This window comes from Aythya fuligula, chromosome 2, assembly GCF_009819795.1.
Source record: "Aythya fuligula isolate bAytFul2 chromosome 2, bAytFul2.pri, whole genome shotgun sequence".
Classification (NCBI taxonomy): domain Eukaryota; kingdom Metazoa; phylum Chordata; class Aves; order Anseriformes; family Anatidae; genus Aythya; species Aythya fuligula.
The window spans coordinates 18,480,310-18,503,820 of record NC_045560.1 but is presented as its reverse complement, the minus strand read 5'-3'; the positions used below and the strand labels follow the sequence as shown (position 1 = coordinate 18,503,820).

General features: G+C 39.2%; 1 protein-coding gene across 2 annotated transcripts in view; it reads right to left on the bottom strand.

Moving 5' to 3' along the window:
- The window catches only part of ARHGAP21 (Rho GTPase activating protein 21), an 88,310-nt gene that overhangs the window by 46,370 nt on the left and 18,429 nt on the right, over positions 1 to 23,511 (bottom strand). For both annotated transcript variants that reach the window (XM_032180895.1, XM_032180896.1), the window contains exons 3-5: positions 20,037 to 20,061; positions 6,446 to 6,538; positions 2,452 to 2,530 (exon numbers count right to left, since the gene is read on the bottom strand). In XM_032180895.1, the coding sequence (XP_032036786.1) occupies positions 2,452 to 2,530; positions 6,446 to 6,538; positions 20,037 to 20,061 (197 nt within the window). The remainder of the gene's footprint in view (positions 1 to 2,451; positions 2,531 to 6,445; positions 6,539 to 20,036; positions 20,062 to 23,511) is intronic.

Genomic DNA, 23,511 nt, shown 5'->3' with positions numbered 1-23,511 from the left:
TTTCCAAGAACAATACAAAACACGCTTGAATTATAGGCCATCAATTAATCCTACTGGAATTTATGGGAATCTTTCATTTAAACATCAAAAAGCATCCATTTGGATCTGGCATGAAGAAGGGGACCAAGTTCTGATGTCTGCAGCATTCTATGATGAGAACAAACCTCTACAATTGAACTATTTTCCAGACATACCATGAGCTGCTGTGGGAATGAAGCTACAGAAGTAATCTAATTAAAAAAAAAATCACAAAGCACAAACAAGTTTCATTGCTCAACAGCTGAACAGTGTGGGGGGAACTCTCTCCCTTGAGAGGCTGCAGAGGTTACACATGCTGTAACTTTACTTAAAACTGCTCTGAAGATGATCAGAAAAATTAGGAAAGAACAGCATTTACAGTTGACAAGATATTTGAAAGGGCAATTTAAAATAATGAAAAATACAGTGATTAATATGTCTAAAAATCATCACACATACAAACTGTAAATGAAACTGTCTCTAGTCATGAACAAGAGATTTCAACTGACAACTTAGTCTTTCAAAAGGCTTTTCAGCAAGTCACTCGCACAAAGCCTGCTGAAGAAACTACAAAGTGACGGATGCAAAACGAGCTAAAACACTGAACAGAGCAAAATCTGCATAACTGGGTAATTTTAAAATTAAGAGTTTAAATACATTCAGAAGTGAACTTATCCAAGACCAATCTATCAAGAACTGTTAAAATCAAGTGATGCAGATAAAAGCTTTAGTTCAACAAGTTCCTGAACAAGGCAGGGTCAGGACTAAGCATACTACATACTCCCAGTGTTTTCATGCACTTCTCCCAGGAATCCATTTCTGGATATTGTCAGAGAGGATACTGACATAAAGAGACCATCAGTCTGGTCCAAGATGCTGACGCTGATACAGGAATGGCATGCTAAAGCAAGATACATTCAACAGAAAGCAATTTCTCTTGCCATGAAATGGTAGGAGCAGCAGATGAAATAAAATTCTTGATGTGTAGAACAAACTGCTGAGTTGAAGAACACTGTTTTCCAGCAAAGAATGAGAGTCCATTCATTAGTCATATGAGAAACTGTCACATAACAGACATCGCTGCCTGTAAGCTGCAAGGAAAATGCACCTGACTAATTCCTTAGTCTGAGCTATCTTTCTACATCAGAATTTGTATTTATCTCTTCATCTTAAGAGATTCAGATGAAGACATCCTGATATTTACATTTTTCATAAAACAAAACAAAAGCAAACCACCAACAAGAACAACAGAACACCACAACCCTCAGGGCTAGACATCATCTTTGGCTGTGATCTGCTGTGACAGAATCACAGAATGGTTTGGGTTGGAGAAGAACGTTAAAGATCATCCAGCTCCAACCCCCCTGCCATGGGCAGGGACACCTCCCACCACACCAGGTTGCCCAAAGCCCCATCCAGCCTGGCCTTGAACAACTCCAGGGATGGGGCATCCACAGCTTCTCTGGGAAACCTGTGCCAATGCCTCACCACCCTCAAAGGAAGTAATTCATTCTTAATATCTGATCTACACTTACCCTCTTTTAGTTCAAAGACACTACTCCTTGCCCTATCACTACACCTCCTGACAAAGAGTCCCTTCCCAACCCTACTGTATGCCTCTTTGAGGTACTGAAAGGCCACTGTAAGGTCTCCGCAGAGCCTTCTCCAGGATGAACAACCCCAGTCCTTATTTTTCCTCCTCCTCCTGTAAGCATAACTAAGTATTAACACATGAAGATTCACTTAAATTAGAATGTGGTAAGCAATATTCATTTGGAAAACATTTTTCCATGCTGATCATAATACATCTCTTTTCCACAGAACATTCCTATACTGGAAGATTGTTCCTATAGAAAAAAAACAAACAAACAAACAAACAAAAACAACAAACAAACAAACAAAAAACTAGTAAAAGTAGAGAAGAAAACAGGAAAACAGTAAAAGTGGAGACTGACCTGAGACATGAAAATGAGTTTCTGGATTTATGTACAGACATGATTTAACAAGCCCCTGTGAGTTCAAGAGCAGTAAATATTGCTGTTTCTTCACTTTGTGCAAGGTTTGTAACTTGCTGCAATGTAATGGAAAGATGGAGATGCTGCAGCATAGATTTTTCCGAGTTTCATTTTAAGCAGAAAAATGTGTGTTTATGTGGCCCTTATCAGCCTATTTTAAGTTTATACAGCCTTACTCTATAACACTCCGTGATTTGGTTATAGGGGCCAAGTACTGACATAAACAGACTCTGGCACAAAATAGCACAGCCAATTTTAAGCCTTTTTCAGCATTCAGTAAACATACGAAAACAAATACATAAAACAGCCTGTACTCGGGAAAATTTAAAAATACGATTACTTTTTCAGAACCACCATAAGTAGGCATTTCCTGCTTAGTATAAAAAGTGTGACACACAATTGAATACGAGAATCTTACCTGTTCTGTATCAAAGCAATGACTTGAGAATATGTCTTCCCAATAACACTTTCTCCATTGACTTTTATAATTCTGTCGCCTGTAAAGGGAAAAATTACACCTTAAATCATTTTGTCTTGACTTTTTTTCCTTGTTTTCATTTTGCACTTCTGTATCTCACAACAAGCAGCATCAATACATTAAGTTCAAGGTTAGTCCTCTTTAAAAATGAGAAAAGAAGAAAATTGAAGATGTGCAATAAAATTTTATGTAAACATATACACGATGTCAAATTCCTACACTTTTCACAGGACATCTTCAGATAAGGTATCTTATTTTAAACTTCCAAATAAATCACCTAGAAAATCATAGAAAGAAAACCACAAGCAGGCATAAGCTATATCAGAGGCTCACTTAGGCATCCCATCTTCAAAGTAAAGTTTTCCATGGGTGATATCAAGTACTGCAAACTATGCTTAATTCTCAAGCAAATCCTAAGTAGATATTTCATTCCAAACAATACCAGGTATTAGCTCAGAACACTGACAATGATAGCTGTACAGTTTTCCTTTAATATCGGGAAGTTCCACCATCTCATACTCCTTTCCTCTGAGAAAAAATAAATAGTGTGCTCCAGGTTCTTCCTTCCTCAAAATAATATGGGTTGCTTCCAAGACATTACTGGTTCTTTCATGCCTCTTGGACAGCATAATGGGTTTTTTTCTTATCCATATAGATCAATCTTTAGACCTCATATCACTTTTAATCAGATTTCTCCTAATAGTCCGTTGTACCTTCTTCACTCAGAGTTTCATTCTCACCATAAATTAAGTAGCACATATATCACTACAAAAACACGACAAGGATTTTCACCTTGTGAACTACTTTCAACTTTTGATGAAGAACTCATCCCATTCCTTCAACAAAAACATGTCATATATTCATGTCATCTCCAATCAGAAGAACAGAAAAGTACGCTGAATTTACTAATGAGGAAAAAATGGTCTCTAAAAGGATTACAGACAGGGCAGGACTATAGAAAGCTGCTGGAAGAAGAATTGAAAAAAGGATCCATGTGAAGAGAGCCAAAGGGAGTGGCTTTTTCCAGTGCTGCTTTACAAATTGAAAGCTTTTTGTGTGTTTTTGGTGTGACCAAATCAAAGACAAAGTAGTTCACACTGAAGACTCAGCCCTACTCAGTGGCAATAATGTTCTAAACATGTTTCCTTTGTGACGTTCCCTGTACAGACCCATGGAGACTTACAAACCCACATGGATCTGCTGACTGTTTTGGATTTGGTGATAATATAATGCAACTAAATTGGTGCAATATTTTCAACTTCATACAAGTTTGCTTTTTAAACTGGTTATCACCCTTTTCTTCACATGAAAGACCCCTCTCAGTTTTTTTCTCTTCCTTCCTAACCTATAAAAGGAACGCTGGTGGCAACATTTAATGATTACCGTCAGTCTTGTGGATTGCTAGGCATCTGCAACATATGGTAATCCCCATCCCTGTGTTGTATACATACAGACACCCTAAGTAATTAGGCTGAAAAGCTCAATTTTCATTAAAATAAAGTTAATTTTGAAGTATTTGAGATTACACCAAAATACATCCTTACAAAAAGCTGCAGGAGATAGAAATGTTATGGTCTGTACCAAAAAAAATATTCTTTCTAACCCCTGTCCTATTAGGTCATATGGCAAGACTTCTTCAAAATGCGTCAGATTCTTCCCTGGAACTTAAAACTGGCTTTTTTTTTCCAGGCTGTTTTGGAACTTGCCCACAAATGTAGATCTTCACTCTGTACTCCCATTGAAAAACATAATTAGGAATACCTTGCAAGTAGGTCATATTACCTTACCTACTTTTGTGCAGTGTTTATATTTCAAAGCAACTCAGCAGTGAAATAAGGCTACTTGAAGCACGCACCCAATGAACCAGAACAAGAACCTGGCAAAAAAACTCAAGTGGGACACGCTGCAGAACTGGCTACTTGAAAGAAGTGGTGGCAGCCAACGCTGCAGAACACGATTTTGCTCCAGTTCAGGGCAAAAAAGGCAAGGCTAGTGGCTGTAGGGCAAAACAGGGTATAGAAGCATGAAGGCTGTTTCTCGTATAATTTTTCTCATAGCAATCCAGCAGCCCATTAAAAACCTCTGATCAAAAGTGTTTAAACACACTTAAAACAGCTTTCTTTCTGTACAGATTTTAATCCTTCGTATTCTTGGTTGTATACATGTATAAACCACAGCATAAAGACAAAGTTATGGGAAGCGTGGATCTGTTTTGGCTGTCTCTACTTCGATAAAAATAATTATCTAATACTTACACTTGGAACTCACAGATATGTTCTTTTTAATGAAATATATCAGACATTAAATACGGGAAGTATGATCTTTCTAACTGCAGCCAAGATAACCTTAAAAGAGCATTCAAAAATACTCAAAAGAAGTTGTCTTACGTTTAAGATACTGTACCCTCTTCCCTCAAATTTACAAGAGTACACCATGCTTTCTGGTGAGTAGCAGGCAGGTAAGGTCCTGAAACACAGCTTACTGATTCTGGGTAGTCAAGCTTGGGCTAAGATTGCCAGTATTATGTAGTAAAGGACCCTTCAGCAATGAAATAAGAGCTAAAAAGCAGAACTACCTAAACTAGTATTAGATTTTTCAAGCCTCTTCCTTCCATGATGTAACTGTAAAATAAAGCCAAGTTGGATAAAAAATGAATAAAATCGAAATATAGATAATTGTACAAAATAAATATATAGTGTCTGTACTAGAAGTTAGGCAATCTACCTTGCTGATCATTCCCTGAGTGCTTTATAATGTAATTTCAAGACAGAGATGCAGTAATATTTCAACCTCAAGTTTTAAACAAGAAATAGTGGCATGACCCAATTAGATACAATGACTACCAGTGTTTCTAAAATATTCCAGTACATTAAAAATATTTTTTGCATGTATTTTTTGTTCTTCATTCTGGGCTCCTAAAATCTCTTCTATGCCTAAAGATAAAAATATTCTCTACAGATTTCATCTCTTTCAATTTGGCAAACACTGAACAGAGCAGAAATTAACATGGCTCCTCAGTACAACTTCAACATATGCTGCATTTTATCAAGCCAAAACATTTCTTTATATAATAGCATTAAAATAATGCCAAAGTAACCCTCCTCTAAATAACCACTTATGGAAGAGTTAAAAAAGAAAAATACCATATGCTGGAAAGTAGGATCTAGAATTGTTTTTAAATTGCAGATCATCCTAGAATGTTTTTATTTCTTTAGGAGGAAACATACAAAAATTATTCTATTACAGACAAATACATGTACACAATTGTTTTCAAAAAAAAAAATCAACATCCCTCTAGGTCTACAAACTAGCTTCTTTTCATAGAATGTATGCTTTGCCATGTTTTTAAGAAAAATCTGTACTGGTATCCATCTACATAACTTAGTGTACTTTTATGACTTCTAAGACATCCCCCTCTAACATACATTTTTTTTCCTTCAGCACTTAAGTAAGGGTGTGACAAAGTACCTGGCATTTCACAAAAAAAACATACTGCCTGCTCCAGGGGTTATAGATTAAATTAAACAACTGAACAAAATTTAGGAAGAAAAGACAGACTTGGATTATTCTCATTTCACTTAAAGGAGATAAAATAATTTAAAGGACAAAAACCTGTATGTTTTAGGGTTATTAACATGTAATAAAGCACAAGAAATAGCAGCTTACATATGCCATTTTATTAATCATTTTATTATTTTACAACTATGAACAAGTATATGAGACTAGTTAAGACTTTTATGCCTTAATAAGTATTACACAGCACCTCCTGAGAGAATGCAATGCTGCTTTTGAGGTTAAAAACACTGGATCACAATTCAAAAGAAGGGTTTTGGAATTCTCAAGGAAGGTTTAATGGTAGACAAAATTATATGTAGTAGCTTAAAATGTATATGTATTTCTACACCATGTACACAAACATGCAGAAGAATGGTACCTGTGCAGAGTCCAGCTTCAAAAGCAGGTCCGCCCTCTTTAACTTGTTTAACAAATATGGTATCCATTGGCTCCAGTCTATTCCTTTGTTTTCCTGAAAAGAAAAAATAAAAAAGAGTATTTCTTTAAGTCTTGAATTATACTGCATTACAATGATTTCATTTTAAAGAATTATTTTGAAACGTAATCCAGCCATGTTCATCAATACACTGAACACCAAAATCCAATCTGGGGGAAGGGAAGGAAAAGATACAATTTAGTGATGGGACTTGGTAGGTCAGGTTGATGATCTGTTAGACTTGAACTTGAAGGTCTTTTCCAACCTAGATAATTCTATCTATGACTATACAGACAGCATTTCTTCTGGCTGTGCTAAAGACCTTTTGGGTGTCAGGGCAGGGGAAGGGCGAGAATGCTCACAATTATGAGCTTAAACTTGTGAATATGTTATGTTAAATGTTTATAGTTTTTTCTTCTTTTTTTTTTTCTTCCCCAGATTCATTTCATGATGTCTTTGCTACTTCATCATCACGCTGATGCCTACACTGTTCAGTAAGAAATACTCCTTCCTGTTCTGGATTCCTATCGTGCATAAGATATAAAGCCAAAGTAAGAATTAGTAGTGCAAATTGAAAAAAATAAAACCTTAACATTTTTCCCTAGAAGTGAGAACCATAAAATTGATTTATGGTCCTCAAGGAACTGTAACACTGATTTTCTAACCATATTTTTCAGATGCTCCAAGATTAAAGTTTTCCTGCAGATTTATCAAAATTCCAAAGGCAACATATACTTCAAACTAAATTATGTCTGCACATGAACTGTACACATCTGTATATACATAATAAAGTTAGCCTGCAGTAGTTAGAAACCCTGTATCTTATCTTCTCGCCTTCTCAGCATTCAATTACTTTTTATGCTTCCAGGAACACAGGCACCTTGTGCTTTTACAGTCGTTTACTAAGCAATTGTCAGCTGAAGTAGCCACTGCTTCTGAATATCAAGATGTGGAGGAGAAAGGGAGGCAGAAGAACACAGTTAAACAAATACAAATGAAAAACCAGCACAGTTACACTGCAGACTAAAATACAGTAATGCCATCCCGAGCTACATCTGCATATAAACGGGGTAAGCCATCTCACAGCTCCTACACAGCTTCACTAGTTTAATTTTTCATGCCAGGAGCTGAGAAGAAACAAAAATAAAATTTTTCAAACGCTATTTCCATTCTGCTAGCAGACTGCTGCACAATAAACTAAGTTCAGGGCAAAGTGTAACCTGTCTCTCCTGACAGCTCTAATCCAAGTAGTAAAAAAAGAGATGAACATCACAGAACCAGTGCTGGAACCTCAAAGGTGGCAGCCAGAGAAACATGTGTCCATGCTAGCCATAAGCGCCCTGGTTCCCCCCAAGTTCCCTACACCCCTATACCACTCACTCAGCTGGGGAACCACCACCATTTGGCTGCATGGTGAGCCAGCCTGGGAGCTGCCACCTTACCAAAAACCTGGGTCCTGCCACCTTACCAAAAAACAGATAACGGCCTTATTCTCAAAATAACTCTGAATGGGTGGAGAATCAACAAAAAGTTGACTTGATAAGATCAGCTAGCTACTACATACACACAACTGAATTATAAATCAAAAAACAGCTGGCAGCTCAGTCCCCAAATACTTTTGAATTTGATTAGCAGGACACAGCTACAAGACATACAAAATGCTCTCTGTGAGGCAAAGCTAATGTCTGTCATTATTAATCTGCTGATTTAAATAGACACTGAACACAAGGCAGGTCTCATCCTTTAAAAGGCAGGAACATTACAGCGAATTTAGACAAGCTCAGAGAATAATTTACCCCAGATACAAAAGGTAGCTTCAGAGTGAACAGTTAAAATACAACCTCTTATATGACCAAACAACCTTCCCAGTGTCGCCACGTGATGTGTTACTGAAGAGATACAATCCCAACAGTGACAAGAAAAAGTAATGGAGCTCCTGTGGCACGTATAATTTAAAACACTCAATGCCTGACCCAACACTGAATCACAGAATGGTTTGGGTTGGAAGGGACCCTAAAGACCATCCAGTCCCAACCCCCTGCCATGGGCAGGGACACCTCCCACCAGACCAGGTTGCCCAAAGCCCCATCCAGCCTGGCCTTGAACACCTCCAGGGATGGGGCATTCACAGCTTCTCTGGGCAGCCTCTGAGTAAATAATTTATTCCTTATATCTAACCTAAACCTCCCCTCTCTTAGTTTAAAGCCATTCCCCCTTGTCCCATCACCACACCCCCTGACAAATCCCTCCTCAGCTTCCCTGTAGCCCCCTTTAGGTACTGGCAGGCCCCTGTAAGGTCTCCCTGGGGCCTTCTCTTCTGCAGGCTGAACAACCGCAACTCCCTCAGCCTCTCTTCACAGGAGAGGTGCTCCAGCCCTCTGATCATCCTCGTGACCTCCTCTGCACCCACTCTAACAGGTACACATCTGTCTTTTGCTGGGAACCCCAGAGCTGAATGCAGAACTCCAGGTGAGATCCCATAAAAGCAAAGCAGAGGGGGAGAATCACTTCCCTTGACCTACTGGTCACTCTTATTTTGATGAAGCCCAGGATCCAGTTGTTTTCTGGGCTGTCCACGTCCTTCTCCCCAGAGCTGTTCTCAATCCAGTCATTGCCCAGCCTGTATTCATGCTGGGGATTGCCCCAACTCGGGTTCAGCACCTTGCACTTGAACCTAATGAGGTTCAACAAGTCCATGTGGGCCCACCTCTCAGGCATGTCCAAGTCCCTTTGTATGGCATCCCTTCCTTCTGTGGTGTCACCTGCACCACTCAGCTTGGACAGACCCCTGAGGGACCCCACTTATCAGCAGCCTCCACCTGGACACAGAGCCACTGACCAGCACTCTTTGGGCATGGCCTTTAGACCAACCCTTTATCAACTCAGTGGTCCACCCTTCAAGTCTGATTTAGAGATCACAATGTCACGTGTGCCCACATCAAAGGCCTCACAGAAATCTAGGCAGACAACATCTGTTGGTATTCCCCTGTTGACTGCTGCAGTCCCTCCATCAACTTTTCAAATGTGATGGAGAGAGGCTTGGCAACTACTTCAGCCCGTTCCATCGGGACCCTGGGATGCATGCCACCAGGGCCCAGAGTCTTGTACCTACTCCATTTATTCAGCTGGTCTCAAAACTCTTCTTCCCTTACGGTAAAAGGGACTTTGCTTCCCCAGCCTCTGCCTAGAGGTTCAAGGACTTGAGAATTCCTCAAAAACTTCTTGAGGGAAGCCTGACTGCCAGTGAAGACCAAGGCACAGAAGTTGAGTCCCTCAGCCTTTTCCATGACTCATTATCAGTTCTTCCTTCTCATTTATCAGAGGGAAATACCCTCTCCTTGACCTTTCTTTTCTGACCTGCCTTCCCTAGGCAGGTCAGGGCTAGTGATCTACTGCTTGTTTGCTTAGCACTCAAATGCTACTTCATGGCTTGTGCATGCCCGAATACACAAAACAAGAGGTCAAGCACCTAGATTACTCCCATTCAATACTAAAGAAGACCTTTAATACAGGTACCACTGCTGAATTGGAGAAAAAATTGAACCCATTTATGAAGACCAGAGACTGAAGTCTTCCCTGAACGTGTGATTTCTGACCAACCTGCTGGCAGAGCACCAGCAGCTACACAAAGAAGTTCTTCCACACTACAGGCAGTCACTTGGGGTTTTCACAACTGTTTTACAGACTGACTTGCAAAGCTGATAACATCTTAAGCATAGTTCTTTGTCCTACATGCAGAAGGAGGTTATGTTGAACATATTCATCTTCCCAGAAAAATGTATGGCCATGTTAAAGATTAAGATCAAATTTGGGGAAAAAAATAGGCTGAAAAGTTTACCATGTTGTTTACATTTACAAGTTCATTTTACGGGTCAGTAATATCCATTTACAAGTAAAGGCAAGAAGAAAACCTTGGACTCCAAAGCTCTGGAGATGAATACATGCTCTGCATTTCTCCTTTAGTCTTTTGCATACTTGGATACAACCCAAAGCTTCTTTCCTTCAGTAAGCAAATAAATGAACTTCCTTCAATGTGTAGTCTCAAAGCATATGCTTATATTTTACGTTAGAAATTCAAGCAAAGCTAAAAGAAGTATTCTATGACAGCAGCAGCTAATGATAATTTCTTCAGACCAGCTTAAGGGAAATCAATCTTGTAGATGTGCATCAGTCATCACAGAACCAAATTTCAACTAAAATTGGCACTCTAACAATTTATCTCAGGTCTCAAGACTTAACCCCTCCATTTAACAAATTGATTTTTAAGAAAGGAATTGATCTCAGAAGGAAATATTACAGGTGTAACATTTAAATAAGACAGTTCTCCCTTATACCATCACACACCAAGGTCAGACCACAAACTATCCTGAAGCAGAGCAAGGAAACGTTTACTGAAAGGCTAAACAAAACTGGCTTATCTCTGTCCCTGAAACCGAGTTAAACTGTTTGGAAATTGGCCGTTGAAGTTACTCTTACTGAAATTATGATATGAGTAACTGCCCAAGAACGCTTTTACATGGCAAGAGATGGAAATCCTAAGTAATGGAACGGCAACAGAATTAGCCAAGCCTTTTATGTAGCACTAATAAGCAATGCACAATTAAGCTGCAGAAGGAACTGCTTGGTACCTATTACTTAAGTACAAGCCCTTTTTGCAGTGTGCATTCACTTAATCACTCTTTTTCACTGTACTGACTTTTGTTTGAGGACCAACATCCAGTAGGTGAATCATGTATCATAGCACCTCTTTCACAGATACCTCTTATATGAAATCAGCATCTGTCACTTAGATCTAAATAATTAGTGAATTAAAAAAATTGAAGGCCATTCATTTAATAAGTTACTTTTTTTTTTTTTTTCATGTTTTCCACAACATGACCATGAAGTTTTAGCAAGAAAAAATTCTAATCAGAAGTCAAAAGGCAAGGAGGAAATGAAGATTTATTTTACAGTCAGCATGCCTCATTCGTTATGAGGAATTAATAAACCTTTTCTTGCCACAAGCTGCCAATAGCCAATACCACTTTCCAGCTTGTCCTTATCCATTTCCTTTGCATTTAAACTCCTTCTGCAGGAGCACATCACCCAACACATCAGGACCCCAGAACGGCTCAGCCTGACAGAGCATCTTCCAGCTCTCAGTTCTCCATAGGGGTAAATGAATAAATAAATCAAATACTCCCAGAGCACCTGCTTTTAAAAACCCTCTTTGGATGTGATTCTCATTCAGGTAGCAGCGGGAGCTTTACACAGTAGATGGATGTCCATTCAGATTCTCTCAGAAGTGACCTTTCTTACCTCATTAATTAAATGCACAATTCCACCACCACGCCACCACCCACATCCTCTGGGCACAGAAATGCTTACAGTTAAAAACCGCTTAATGCAGTGAAACCTACTGTTTCACTGAACCTAATATAAACTTGTCATTGACTCCCAAACCAGATTAACAACGCTAACTTTAACTGGAATAGAAACAATCCGTGCTGTCCTTGCAGGAGCAAGGAGGCATCACCACCTGCACTTCAATGCAGCCAGCTTCAGACAAAACTCCAGCCCAGCCTAGCCTTCCACAACACACATTAGCCTTCAGCATAACAAAATAAACTTCTGTAGCACAGACCAACATCCTGCCTGGCTCCAACCATCAGGCAAAAACAAGATGCTGCCAAAACAGTGAGCCAGAACTGACCTCCTTCCGAGATCCACCACCCAGAGCACAGGATCAGCATTACTTGTTCATGAAGTTCTCCAGCTCCATACAACAGTGTCAGATTAGATTCTGAATTTTCCTAATATTGAACTGATTTTTTATTTTTAGCATATCAGCAATTCCTTACAAGGCAATATAGCAAACAGTAAAGCAGCTCGTAACTACTACTCTGTCATGCATCCAGCCTTATTTGCCAGTGTTTTTCCAACGCCCATTGCTGCATACTGCTTTGCCTCCTCCCTGCTCCTCTGTACGTTTGTAAGCAACTTAATTAAGCATTATGTTGCAGGCTACCAGCAAGTAAGACAATTTTTCCCCAAATCTTCAACTGCAAGTAAAAACAAAACACAAAAAAAAACCCAAGACATTCTGTCCACAAAAGAACAGGCAAAAGACGTGAGCTGCTGGGAACACACATCGGCAGGGAAGCAGTGCAGATGGGAAAGCCTGACGTCTGTGAACAGCAATTTCATATATATTTAATTCCTCCAGAAGTTCAGCTATGAACAGAGGTGAGGTTTTACATAAGAGCAATAAAAAAAAAAAAAAGAAAAACAGCCCATAAAGACAAAAAATGTCCATAAAGCACAAAAGTCTCTGGCCTGAGTAAATGGCCACCAGTCAGGGTAGGTTGTAGCTCAAGTTAACGTCTAGGCAGTAAGGGAACTTTGCTAACAGAGCAGTGCAAATATTCCTTGCAGTACAAAAACCTCCCTCAAAGTTACATTATTCAAATGAAAATGTGACTTTAGAGAAGGTAACTTTGAACTTTTACTGAACTTTTACTTCAGACACTCAGCATCATCAAAAATAAGGAAATAAAAAGGTTATTTAGAAGGTGGTTCATTAGAGGCTTTAGAAGGCTCAGGGCAAAAATTCACTGGCTGAAACAAAGGTACCGTGGACTCAGGAGAGTCTTTATATTGAAGTCATTACTCTAAACAACAAAAGTTAAGAAAATTGGTCTTAAGTTTTCATAATTGTATGCAAATCTTGTAATTAGACAACAATTTTCAACTGAATAATAATAATTGTTACCTTCAGTAACATGTAGGATCAAAGTAGAATCTACAGAATCCCAAGTGTAATGCATCTTGTTTCAACTCATGTTCCAATTAATGTCAAATCAAATTACAGCATTTCTTCATAATGCAAGTATTTATCACCATTTACGATCTAACCTCTACGCTACCTGGATCTACGAGCTGAGACTACGAGTCAGTGCCACCTCCGCAGTCCGACAGGGGAAAAGAAGTTTCAAACTGAAGTCAAAAGGAAGCTTTCCTGCTAAATGTCTGGAATAGCACAAGTGGCAGAGGGGAATACACTACTACCATAGCCGCCTGATTTGCAAAATAACAAAATTCTGATGTGCTCGTTCCTCCCTGATGAAAGGGAATTCAAAAAATGACTATTTTGAAACACAACACTAGAAGTAAAGAAGTGTTAGCATTTGTACCTGATTTACACTTGGGGGTCACAAACACCCAAACTTCTCCTACTTCCCCAGAACTAGACATAGAAATTAATTTTGTGCAGGTGCCAGTTCTGGCTTCATCTGCTCAAATGCTAAACTGGAATACTGCTGCTGCAAGGAGCACACCTAGCATTACACCACATGTTGGAACCTTCAGTTGTTTGTAAGCTACACTTTGCAGACCAGATTCTGCTCTATGATGTATCTGGAAAAGAAAAGGACGTGGCAGAAGTGACATTATCAAATCCACTGACACACGGTAAACAACAAGCACATCACTTCTCTGCAGTCATTAAACTTCTGATACAAGACAGTCAGATAAAAACCATCTGAGTCACAGACAACAAAGAGCACCTCTCTGACAAAACTGTTATATTTTGATAAAAGCAAAAAGCTACCACTGACATCTCTCCTTTCTCTCTGACCTGCAGAGCACAAACGTGCAAGTGTTTAGGGACACGGCATAACACGGCTCTTTCTTACGAAGTCTCTCCTAAGAATCTGCTTTTTAACAACATGCTGCTCCTCCTCTTCAAGGCACCTGTAACGTGCTTAGAAATCCTCAGAACACGGAAACCGATTAAAAGCCACAAAGTTTTCTTAACAATTTGCAGAACACTTTTTGAAACAAAGATCTAAAAATAAAAAGTAACAACAAAAAAAAAAGACAGAAAACGAAATTCTCTCAAACATCTGTCCCCTTAATCGAACAGTTGCAGGTGGCTGTGCTGGGTGTTGCTCCGGGCCCTCTGCTCAGCAGGTAGAAAAGGTGACTTTCATCTTTATATTGTACCCCCCACCTTGTGAAACAGCTTAATAATTAAGACAGGCTTTTATGTATGCCTGACTCAAGGGCAAGGAAACATTTCTCTCGAGCATGAAAACTTACAAATACGCTCCTGGATATCCGAGGCATTTGCACTCTGTATGTTTCAGCTCAGATCGGGGTGCCTTTCAGACAAAGGGAGGAAAAATAGGTATGGCTACGGTGGGGCAAATGTTTCTAAATGATTACAAAACCAAAAAACCTGCTACTCATCTCCCAAGCTTCTCAAAAAGAGACTGCTGAATGTACAGCAGAACTTAGATTTAATTAAGTATCTGTTAAAAATTAAGCCCTTAAAACTGCCAGGATGACATTTTACAGAGTGCAGCTAAAGACAATTTTGGATTTTATAATCTGCAAACTGCATTTCTTGCATAGTGAGCATTTCTCTACGAGCAGTCTGTTACAGAAAAGGAGCCCAAAGGTCCCAGTCAGGCCCCAACAGAGCTTAATTTCACCCACTGTCAAGCATGAAGTAACTCAACTAAAAACACTAAACAAAACCCAGTGCCAAGGATGAGCCTCTAAATGAGGACAGTAATGAGTAAAATAGTGTTGCTGAGTTGTTTAGCTTTGAAACACCTGGCATTCAATTCTGTGATTCAGGAAAAATACATTCTGTTATTACTTAAAACTCCTCTGGTATTTTGATTAGGCAACCCAACGATGGTATTTCTTCTTTTGCTTGCTCTTCTCTTCAACCATTTGACTAACACAGCCTCAACTCCACCCTCAAGAGAGAGGGAGAAGGGAGAGAATCCTCTGGCGTTTTTATGAAAGATGTAACAGTTTCAGCTTAAATACAGGCTTGCTCAAAAAGTGTATTTTCCCACTGCATTAGTCATTGATATTACGTGTTGTTTTTCTTTCTTCCCAATTCTCTCAAATCTAAATGAAACACTCTGAAGTTTCAAACTGTGATGAAGCAGTCCAGACTGATTCATGCAGTTCTCATATAGATACAGCACAGCACGGCTGAGCTTGGAAGGGACCTCTGGAGGCCCAGCCCAAGCAAGGCCACCTAGAGCAAGCTGCACCCAGCCATGCCTGGATAGCAAGCACAGCCATTCAGATGATTATACCTGCTGTACCCAACCTACAGAGTCTCCTGATAATCCACGGAAATTACATTGACTTCTAGTAAAAATCTGAAGAGCTGCGTAAAAGAGGAATTATCAGGCTCTCATCTCCGTCAAAAACTGATCTAGCCCTTTTACAGCACTCATCACTCAGTGGTAAAAAATAAAGTTGCATCAAAGATGGACAAAAAATGGCAATTTGCCATGGCACTACCTACCTCTTTTCCTCTCACTCCTACCCCCTTATCATATACCTTAAGACTGCATCAGACCAGCAATCTACTGACCTTTCCAAATATTGGCTTTCACATTCAGTCTCTTGTCCCTTATCTACCCCGTTCTCATCATCACAGGCTCAATTAGTTTATTTCATAACACACTGAGCTTTAATAGACGATGATGTTAGAAACTGTGGGGATTAAATTAAACCTTGGGAGGATGCAAACCACATTACAGAAATAGTCTGTTTAAAGAAATAAAACATCAAAACCACACAAAGCATTATATAAGCAGCAGGAAGGAATAAGAAGCCTTTCCTGATTTTTTTTCTGCTATTCCCCCAAAATGTTCTGCATCAAATCTGACTTTTATAGAGCTGAAGGAGCTCGGGTTATAAATTGCAACTTTTTAGCTTAGAAAATTGAAGGACAAACTTTAATCCAAGTTAGGCACATCAAAACTATATCTGGTGGTTGCAATTCAACAATCTAGAAATGCCAGGGAAAACAGATGTCTGAAGTCTCACTGGAAGGTCCACAGCCTTTATAGTCTCTACAGAAAAGGAGACTGAGCAATATACCTAACTCACCTTTCATTTTGCTGGGAAGATAAGCTGCTAGTTGCTATAGATACCTCTACACAGAAACAGGAGATAAAGCGGGAACATTATATTAAAAAAATGATACTAGATCATCTTGATACTAGACTTCCTGACACTGCACCAAACATAATATAGCTTAGCTCTCAAAACAAAGATGAAATTCATTTACGAAACTAGTACTATATGCTTAGAATTGTTCATTTTAGTCATGATCTACATTAAATTATATATATACACTTTAAAACAAAAACTGACCTAACCATTCAATATATACTAAAGTTCTATGTGGCCAACTACAGTTTCAAGGAGCCTTTGAAGGATGAAACGTTCACCATATCAAATGCACACTGCCATGGCTCAAAGGGAGATGGCTTCCCCTTTCACCACTTGCCACATATTGACAGAGCAAACTATATGTATTTTATCTAAGCACACATATAGATTTAGAGGTATTTTTCAGCTTGTCTCCAAAGATTCCTGCAAAGATCTTCTGCAAGATTTCTGTCTGTGAGATACTTCTTTTAAATAAAAAATTCTAATAGTGAAACTCCTAAGAACTGGAAGAATACTGATGGTATACCATCCTCAAAACACACTAAAAAATACTTCCAAGTTAATACAGGATGGTTGGCATTAACAGAATCCACTAAGAAAGATCTGCATAGTCTAACAGGCTACATCTGTCAGAAAAGCATTTTAGTTGCAGGCAACAAGAAATCTTCATTCAAAACTGAGAGCAGAAAAGTGATGATTTTGCCCTGGAACGCAGCTTCACAAAAACAAACAGCTCAAACCCCCTCAGCTTAAGTCTTTGAGAGAGGAAAGCCCAAGTTAATTACCATCTACAGGCTCCAAAAGAAAAATACTTAAGGTATTTTCACTGTTGAAGCACAGCTTCACAGAGGCAAGTTTTCTAAACAAATTTGAAGGAAAATACCTAAAACTTTCCACTAGATGGCTCCTCTGTATGACCCCCAAGGCACTGCACGCCTGTTCTCGAGCTGTGGAAGCAGAGCCAGGGCTTCAGCAGTGCCAGCAGCCCAACACACACCTTGCAATGCTGAAGCAGCTCCGCTTAACTTCCCAGTGTTAATTACTGGGTTAATTCCCAGTGTTAATCAGAATCCCTGCGATAATCCTTCAGAGAATTTCAGGCATACCTGCTTTTGCTCAATTAATCTCATGTTGTATGGAAAATGAGATAAATACTTTTCGTGGTTTTCTCTTCACAAACAAACCACTCTCCTCACTGGGGAAAAGGAACAACTTAGAGCAGCGTCAATAGAAACAGCCTAACAACCCTTCCCCTCCACCCAAAGTCACACCAGATCTTAACGCTTTTGGTCCCGTTTTGTTATTTTTCAGGTAGAATACACAATTTTAAACTAGGACACACAAAACTGGTAGGTTAAGTTCAGGTGACACCTATACCCACTGACTCGGTCATTTCTTCCCTTTCCATACACAACACAAGCTCCACTTTTCTGCTGATTAGCATATTATCTTATCCAGGTATGCTTTGTGCCCTCTGATCTGTATTTGAAGGCATCCAATGTACTAAGGTGCTATAAACACGCAGCAGTTGAGCTATGATTCATAGCTTAAGTAGCTACACAAAAAATTCCAGACAGCAATCTTGCTCCCACCTGCGCAAGTCTCATGACAACCCAAGTAAATGCTTGTTCGCTGCTGTCCCTCTACTGAAAAACAGATCCCAGATGAGCATCTAAGGCAAACGGACCCCCAGTCACACCTTTAGCTGATCCACCTCTCCCTATGAGAAGGATATTGTCGAGCTTCTTCCTCTCCAACGCAAGTGGCACCTCCCAGGCACATTTGGCAGAGCAGTAACTTTATTCCCTTCCTAAAGGGATTTCTCTTTATCCGTTTTGACAAACGGAAAGAAAAAGTGGCAGCAGATCTGGGAGGCAGAAGGGGAGCTAGGAGGATTTGGAAGGCACTGACTTCTCACTGTTTAACAAACAGGTAAATGCAAATGAGCAACACCAGGAGAATGAAAGGCATGACTGCATCTGCCCCTCACCCCCTGGAAAAGAATAAGAAAATTCAATTAAATCTGAATTTCCCAGAACGCTTCAAATATGTAACAGTTACACAAAAAGCCTGAAACAGACGTTCAGAGATGTTCTCTGCCTTTGAGCTAAATGAGATTTTGAGGTGCATGTTGAAACTAGGTACTGTTCTCAACCACAACGAAAAGCAGATTGCAGCCCCCCAGTAAAATCAGCATTCCCTCTGTGCAGTTTCTGCACAAAGGTACCCAGGTTTACACGGGGTAGACCTTACTGAGGTACCTACCTACCCTCAAACAACAGCACTGATCCCCCCATTAAGAACAAACTAAAGCACTGCACATTGCACTCGCCCTGCAACGAATCCTCCATCCTTTGTATACCTTGCAGTCATGACAGAATGGGAAAAATGGAAAGTGGGACTGGGCTCTCCACCTGAAAATGTAATTTTCTCACCCAAATCAACACATCTGTTATCCCTGAAATGAAATAAAGAGATACCAGCACAAAGGAGAGGTATGGGTGATAAACAGCTAAATGCTGAATTTAAATTGGAAATAAGACAGCTCCAATTTGTAAAAATAAGTTAACCGAATTTTAAAAAAGAGAGCAGACAGAAGCAACGTGACACAGGGAAAGCTATGAAAAAGGAGGGGAACTGGCAGGCAACTTTGAATAAAGTGTTTTTTTTTCCATCTCTCCTAAATCAAGTGCAAGATTTTATTCACACGTTTTATCTGACATCACTGAAACGTATTTCATGGATCTCAAAATGTACATGAAAATCACAAAGTACTGAAAATGATGAAATAAATTAAATCAGTACTGTTAAATACTGAAGATACAATTATTAGGTTGATAGTACTTTTTATTATTATCATTTCTTAAATGGTTGCATACCATACGTAGACACTTTTTATCATCAGTCTCAACACCATACAGCATCTTTCCTTTTTTAAAACACATTTATTATAAACATAGAAAGCAGACCCAACCTTTTTGTAGTATTTTAACAGCTGAACTGTGGGAACTGTGGGGCTTAAATGCAGATCAATTTAAAACTTTGTTTAAAACAAAGTTTAAAACTTTGGCACTAAGAAGGGAACACAGCTGGTTTCTTGCCTTCTCAAAAACATGACAAAATAACAGGCTGCCCAGAGAAGCTGTGGATGCCCCATCCCTGGAGGTGTTCAAGGCCAGGCTGGATGGGGCTTTGGGCAACCTGGCCTGGTGGGAGGTGTCCCTGCCCATGGCAGGGGGTTGGGACTGGGTGGGCTTTAAGGTCCCTTCCAACCCAACCCATTCTATAATTCTGTAATACATGGGGCACAAGCGATACATACAGCACGTGTTGTGGTCAACTGTAGCAAATGCATAAACTAAATAGGTAAAGCTAAAAGACATTTTCTTTCTTTTGCTCTGATGCCACAAATTCCCTAAAGAGCTTGAAAGTCATACTCAGTAATTTTACATTTACAATTACCATTTTACATTTTAAACTCTTAGGTAGTTTGTGAAGTATATTACATAGCTAGAGATAAATGCTCAACATATTGGACCTGTAAAAGAATGAAAACACAACATACCTTGTCTATTTCCATTCTCTTCATCCTAAGGAAAAAGAAAGAGGGCACATTAAAAATTCACTAAATGGAAATAATACATAGGCATCTGTAAGCTATGAGGATTTGAAGTGAACGGTATTAAGGCTTTCGTTCTGAAATTGTAGCATAATCCCTGTTTACGAAAAAAATAAACTGTTCCATGAAACATCCCCACAGAAACAACTTGAAAGGCATTATCTGATAGCAAATGTACAAAAAAAAAACAAAACACTGTCATGAAGCCTAATACTGCATTGTGTGTTTTTGCAAGTATGTTTCCACCCTGAAAAGCCAGGCAGGAGAGATTATACTTTCATCATCTACAAAGTTAAAAAATATGCTAGAGTTCTTTAATACTTACAAAAAAATTGTAAGCTCTCAATATTTTTCCTGAAATTTGAAATATCAAGTTCGTTTTGCCTTCAGTGATTCTGCTTAGAGAAAAATATTTACCCCAAATTCTATTTTGGAAAAACTTTGAAGATTTTCCTTCTGGTTAATGCACTGTATTTACAAACCTAACTACCATGCATCAATTAGTCCTTCAAAAATAAAAACTCGACTAGAATGTACTGATGGAGAAGGGCATGCTTAAAATAGCATGTGATTACTTATTTCAGCTTTCTTGTCAGTACTTTAATATGGATGAGGGGCTTCTGAAAGAGCAGAGCTAATTTCTTCTTCAGCAAAAATCTAACATTTTAACCATCTAAAATGGTTAAAACGTGGAAATACGTGCCTTTTTTTTTTTTCCCTGAAGTGTGACTTCATGGACTAATACATTTTCCACCTAAATACAGTTCCTTAGACAAATATGTATTACTCACAAAGTAATTCTAACATTTTACTTCACCTTTGGTAATTAAAACAGCCTCACCCTTAAGGAAACAAGGAGCAAGGGGATGATCACAGAAGTAATCTTCACCTACACATTTCCTCCCACTTTTAAATGGATCTGTTCCAAATTTCTATCTTTTCATAGTAAACACAAATCACTTTTGCATATTAAATATTCCCAAGGAAACTGCACATTAATCTGAGTGTACTATTCAAGGGGAGATGACTTGCTGAGAGAGAGACCTAGATAGAAATACTGTATTATACATGTATAATGAGGGTGAGACAGAAGTCTTTCCTAGGTGCAAGGCATTTCTTTCATGACATAAAAGTGAAGTACAGCCTGCACCACAGAACATTACAATAGCACAGAAGTTACCAGGATGCCTGCTGGAGCTTTAAAAGAAACCACAGAAGTGTCAAACAAACAGCGAATTAACAGAGATCTGGTACCGATTTGGCTTTTTAAAAGTCATGATAATTAATGGCCATTATCACCCAACTCTGGTAGCAGCAAACAGCATATCCTTATGTTGAATAGTCCTGTCTGAGGACTACATCAGAGCCCAAACATATGGGTCAGACCTAGGGCAGGCTTCCTTGTTTAACACCATCAACAAAAAGTTATGGAAGGGGAAAGATAGTTCATATAGAATTGCCAGCACACATGAGACACCGTGCTGGGTTTGTCAGTTTGTCATTGGGCATGCAAAGGTCTGTTAAAAGAAACACCTGCAAAACATTAGTCTTTCGTTGTACCAAGCCAACAAACTCAGACCTTTAAAAATTGAATGCTTTATAATGCAAATGTTTTGGAATTAGCTTTCTCTCCTACATTTACCTTTTACACTTTGCAAGGCGTTAGAATATGCAGCTTCCACACCTAAAGCAAATACATTCATTTATCACCTACCAGCTTCTCAGGCTGATTCAATTTGTACAATGTAATTCATATGCAAAAATGTGGTGCTGACGAAGAAATCCTAATAATCATCCGATGTTCAAAGCATAATTTAATGCAGGCTTCTTGTAGCTTTATCTTAAGAAATCCTCCACACTATTCATGTAATGAAAAGGAGATGTGGGAATCCAGGAGGATACATAATGGGTTACTCCTGAACGTGGAGCTATTCCCCGTGTCCTGTTTGCTGTGCAGCCCCACAAGCACAGCCAAGTACTTTTGCCAAAACACAACACGTTAACTGCAGTCTCAGTTTACAAGATCATCTTTCACATCGTCCTTCACCCAGGGCTGCCCCTCCCAACAGAGCTACCAAATAATACTTCCTTCCATTGCCTTTCCCTATCACAATCCTTATAAATCAGCTAATAGATTAGATTGAGAAACAGGCACAAGAAGGGGGGGGATTTACAGGAGTATATTCCCTGTTAAGTCCCACTTTCTTTCCTTTATGTCACTTTTAACTTACAGTTTATTAGTTGTTTTGTGAAATGCACAAGAGGTTATCACAATATCCTGAATTTGGCCTAGACTTCCTGTACTATGTCTATACTGAACATCAAATGAAAGAAATTAAAAGGAAGTCTGCAGTTGCTAGCGACCCATAACCTTAAATATAATATACTAATATTTAGTATCAGAATATGCAGGGATGTTGCCCTAAATTGCTTACAAGCAATTGCGTTCAATCCCTTTACAGACTGAAAGATGGAAATGCAACTTCCAGTCAGATGGAAACATAAATGAAGAAAACAAAGCGTTAAGGAAGCCTCTCCTATGCCATTTTCCAGGTCATTGTCACCTTGTCACTAAGTTGTTTTATACTCGTTCTCACCCTGCTTATTCAGGCGGTACGCAAGTGGCAGTGCCAGTTAGAGCACTGGTTCCGGTTGTCTGGACAGGAATAGGAATTTCTCACTGGTCACAAGAGGTCTACGGAAGGTAGATGCCAAGCTTTGTACACCTAAGGTCTAGAAATATCTGCAACTAGAGCTTGCCATTTCCCTTACCCAAACCCTACATCTCCTGGTTTAACACAACTCAACCTACTTTATTCAGGCTTTAAACAGTTCTTTCTTTTTGGAAAAAATCAGTAGCATCATGAAGAACAGAACAAAATTTTAGTACATTAGTACTTTTTTTTTTTATTAGCACTAAAACAAAATAAACCCTTTTATTAGACTAGTGTCACAATGAGCCTCTTAAATTCAAACAAAAATCCAGCACCTCAAATACATCCAGGCAGAGAACAGAAATGAGATTATTTTTTCTTTACATGAAGGAACACCCACTCTTCTGCACTCTGCATCATCTGAGGAGAGTTCTTTGCTTCCAAGAAAATTCACCCCACTGCCTTTCCAAGTTGCAGCCTCCTTTGGCCTGTCGGAAGCTTTTCTTTCCATTGCCATGGACTTTCCAGCTGTGGTCTGATTCTTACCACACCCTGCAGTCTAGGAGCTTTGTGCTGTCTGTCCTTGAGATAACTCAGTGTTCCCCCCATGCGAGGATTCTTTTCTTCTCCCCAAAGGACTTCACCTGACCACGTTAACAGCTTTTTAGATGGGTTTCTAATTCTCTTTACTGCCACTACCAATTAATGTTGACTTGCAGAAAGGTTAAGAGGAATTAGAACAAGACTACCTTGAAAGAAATCAAAGC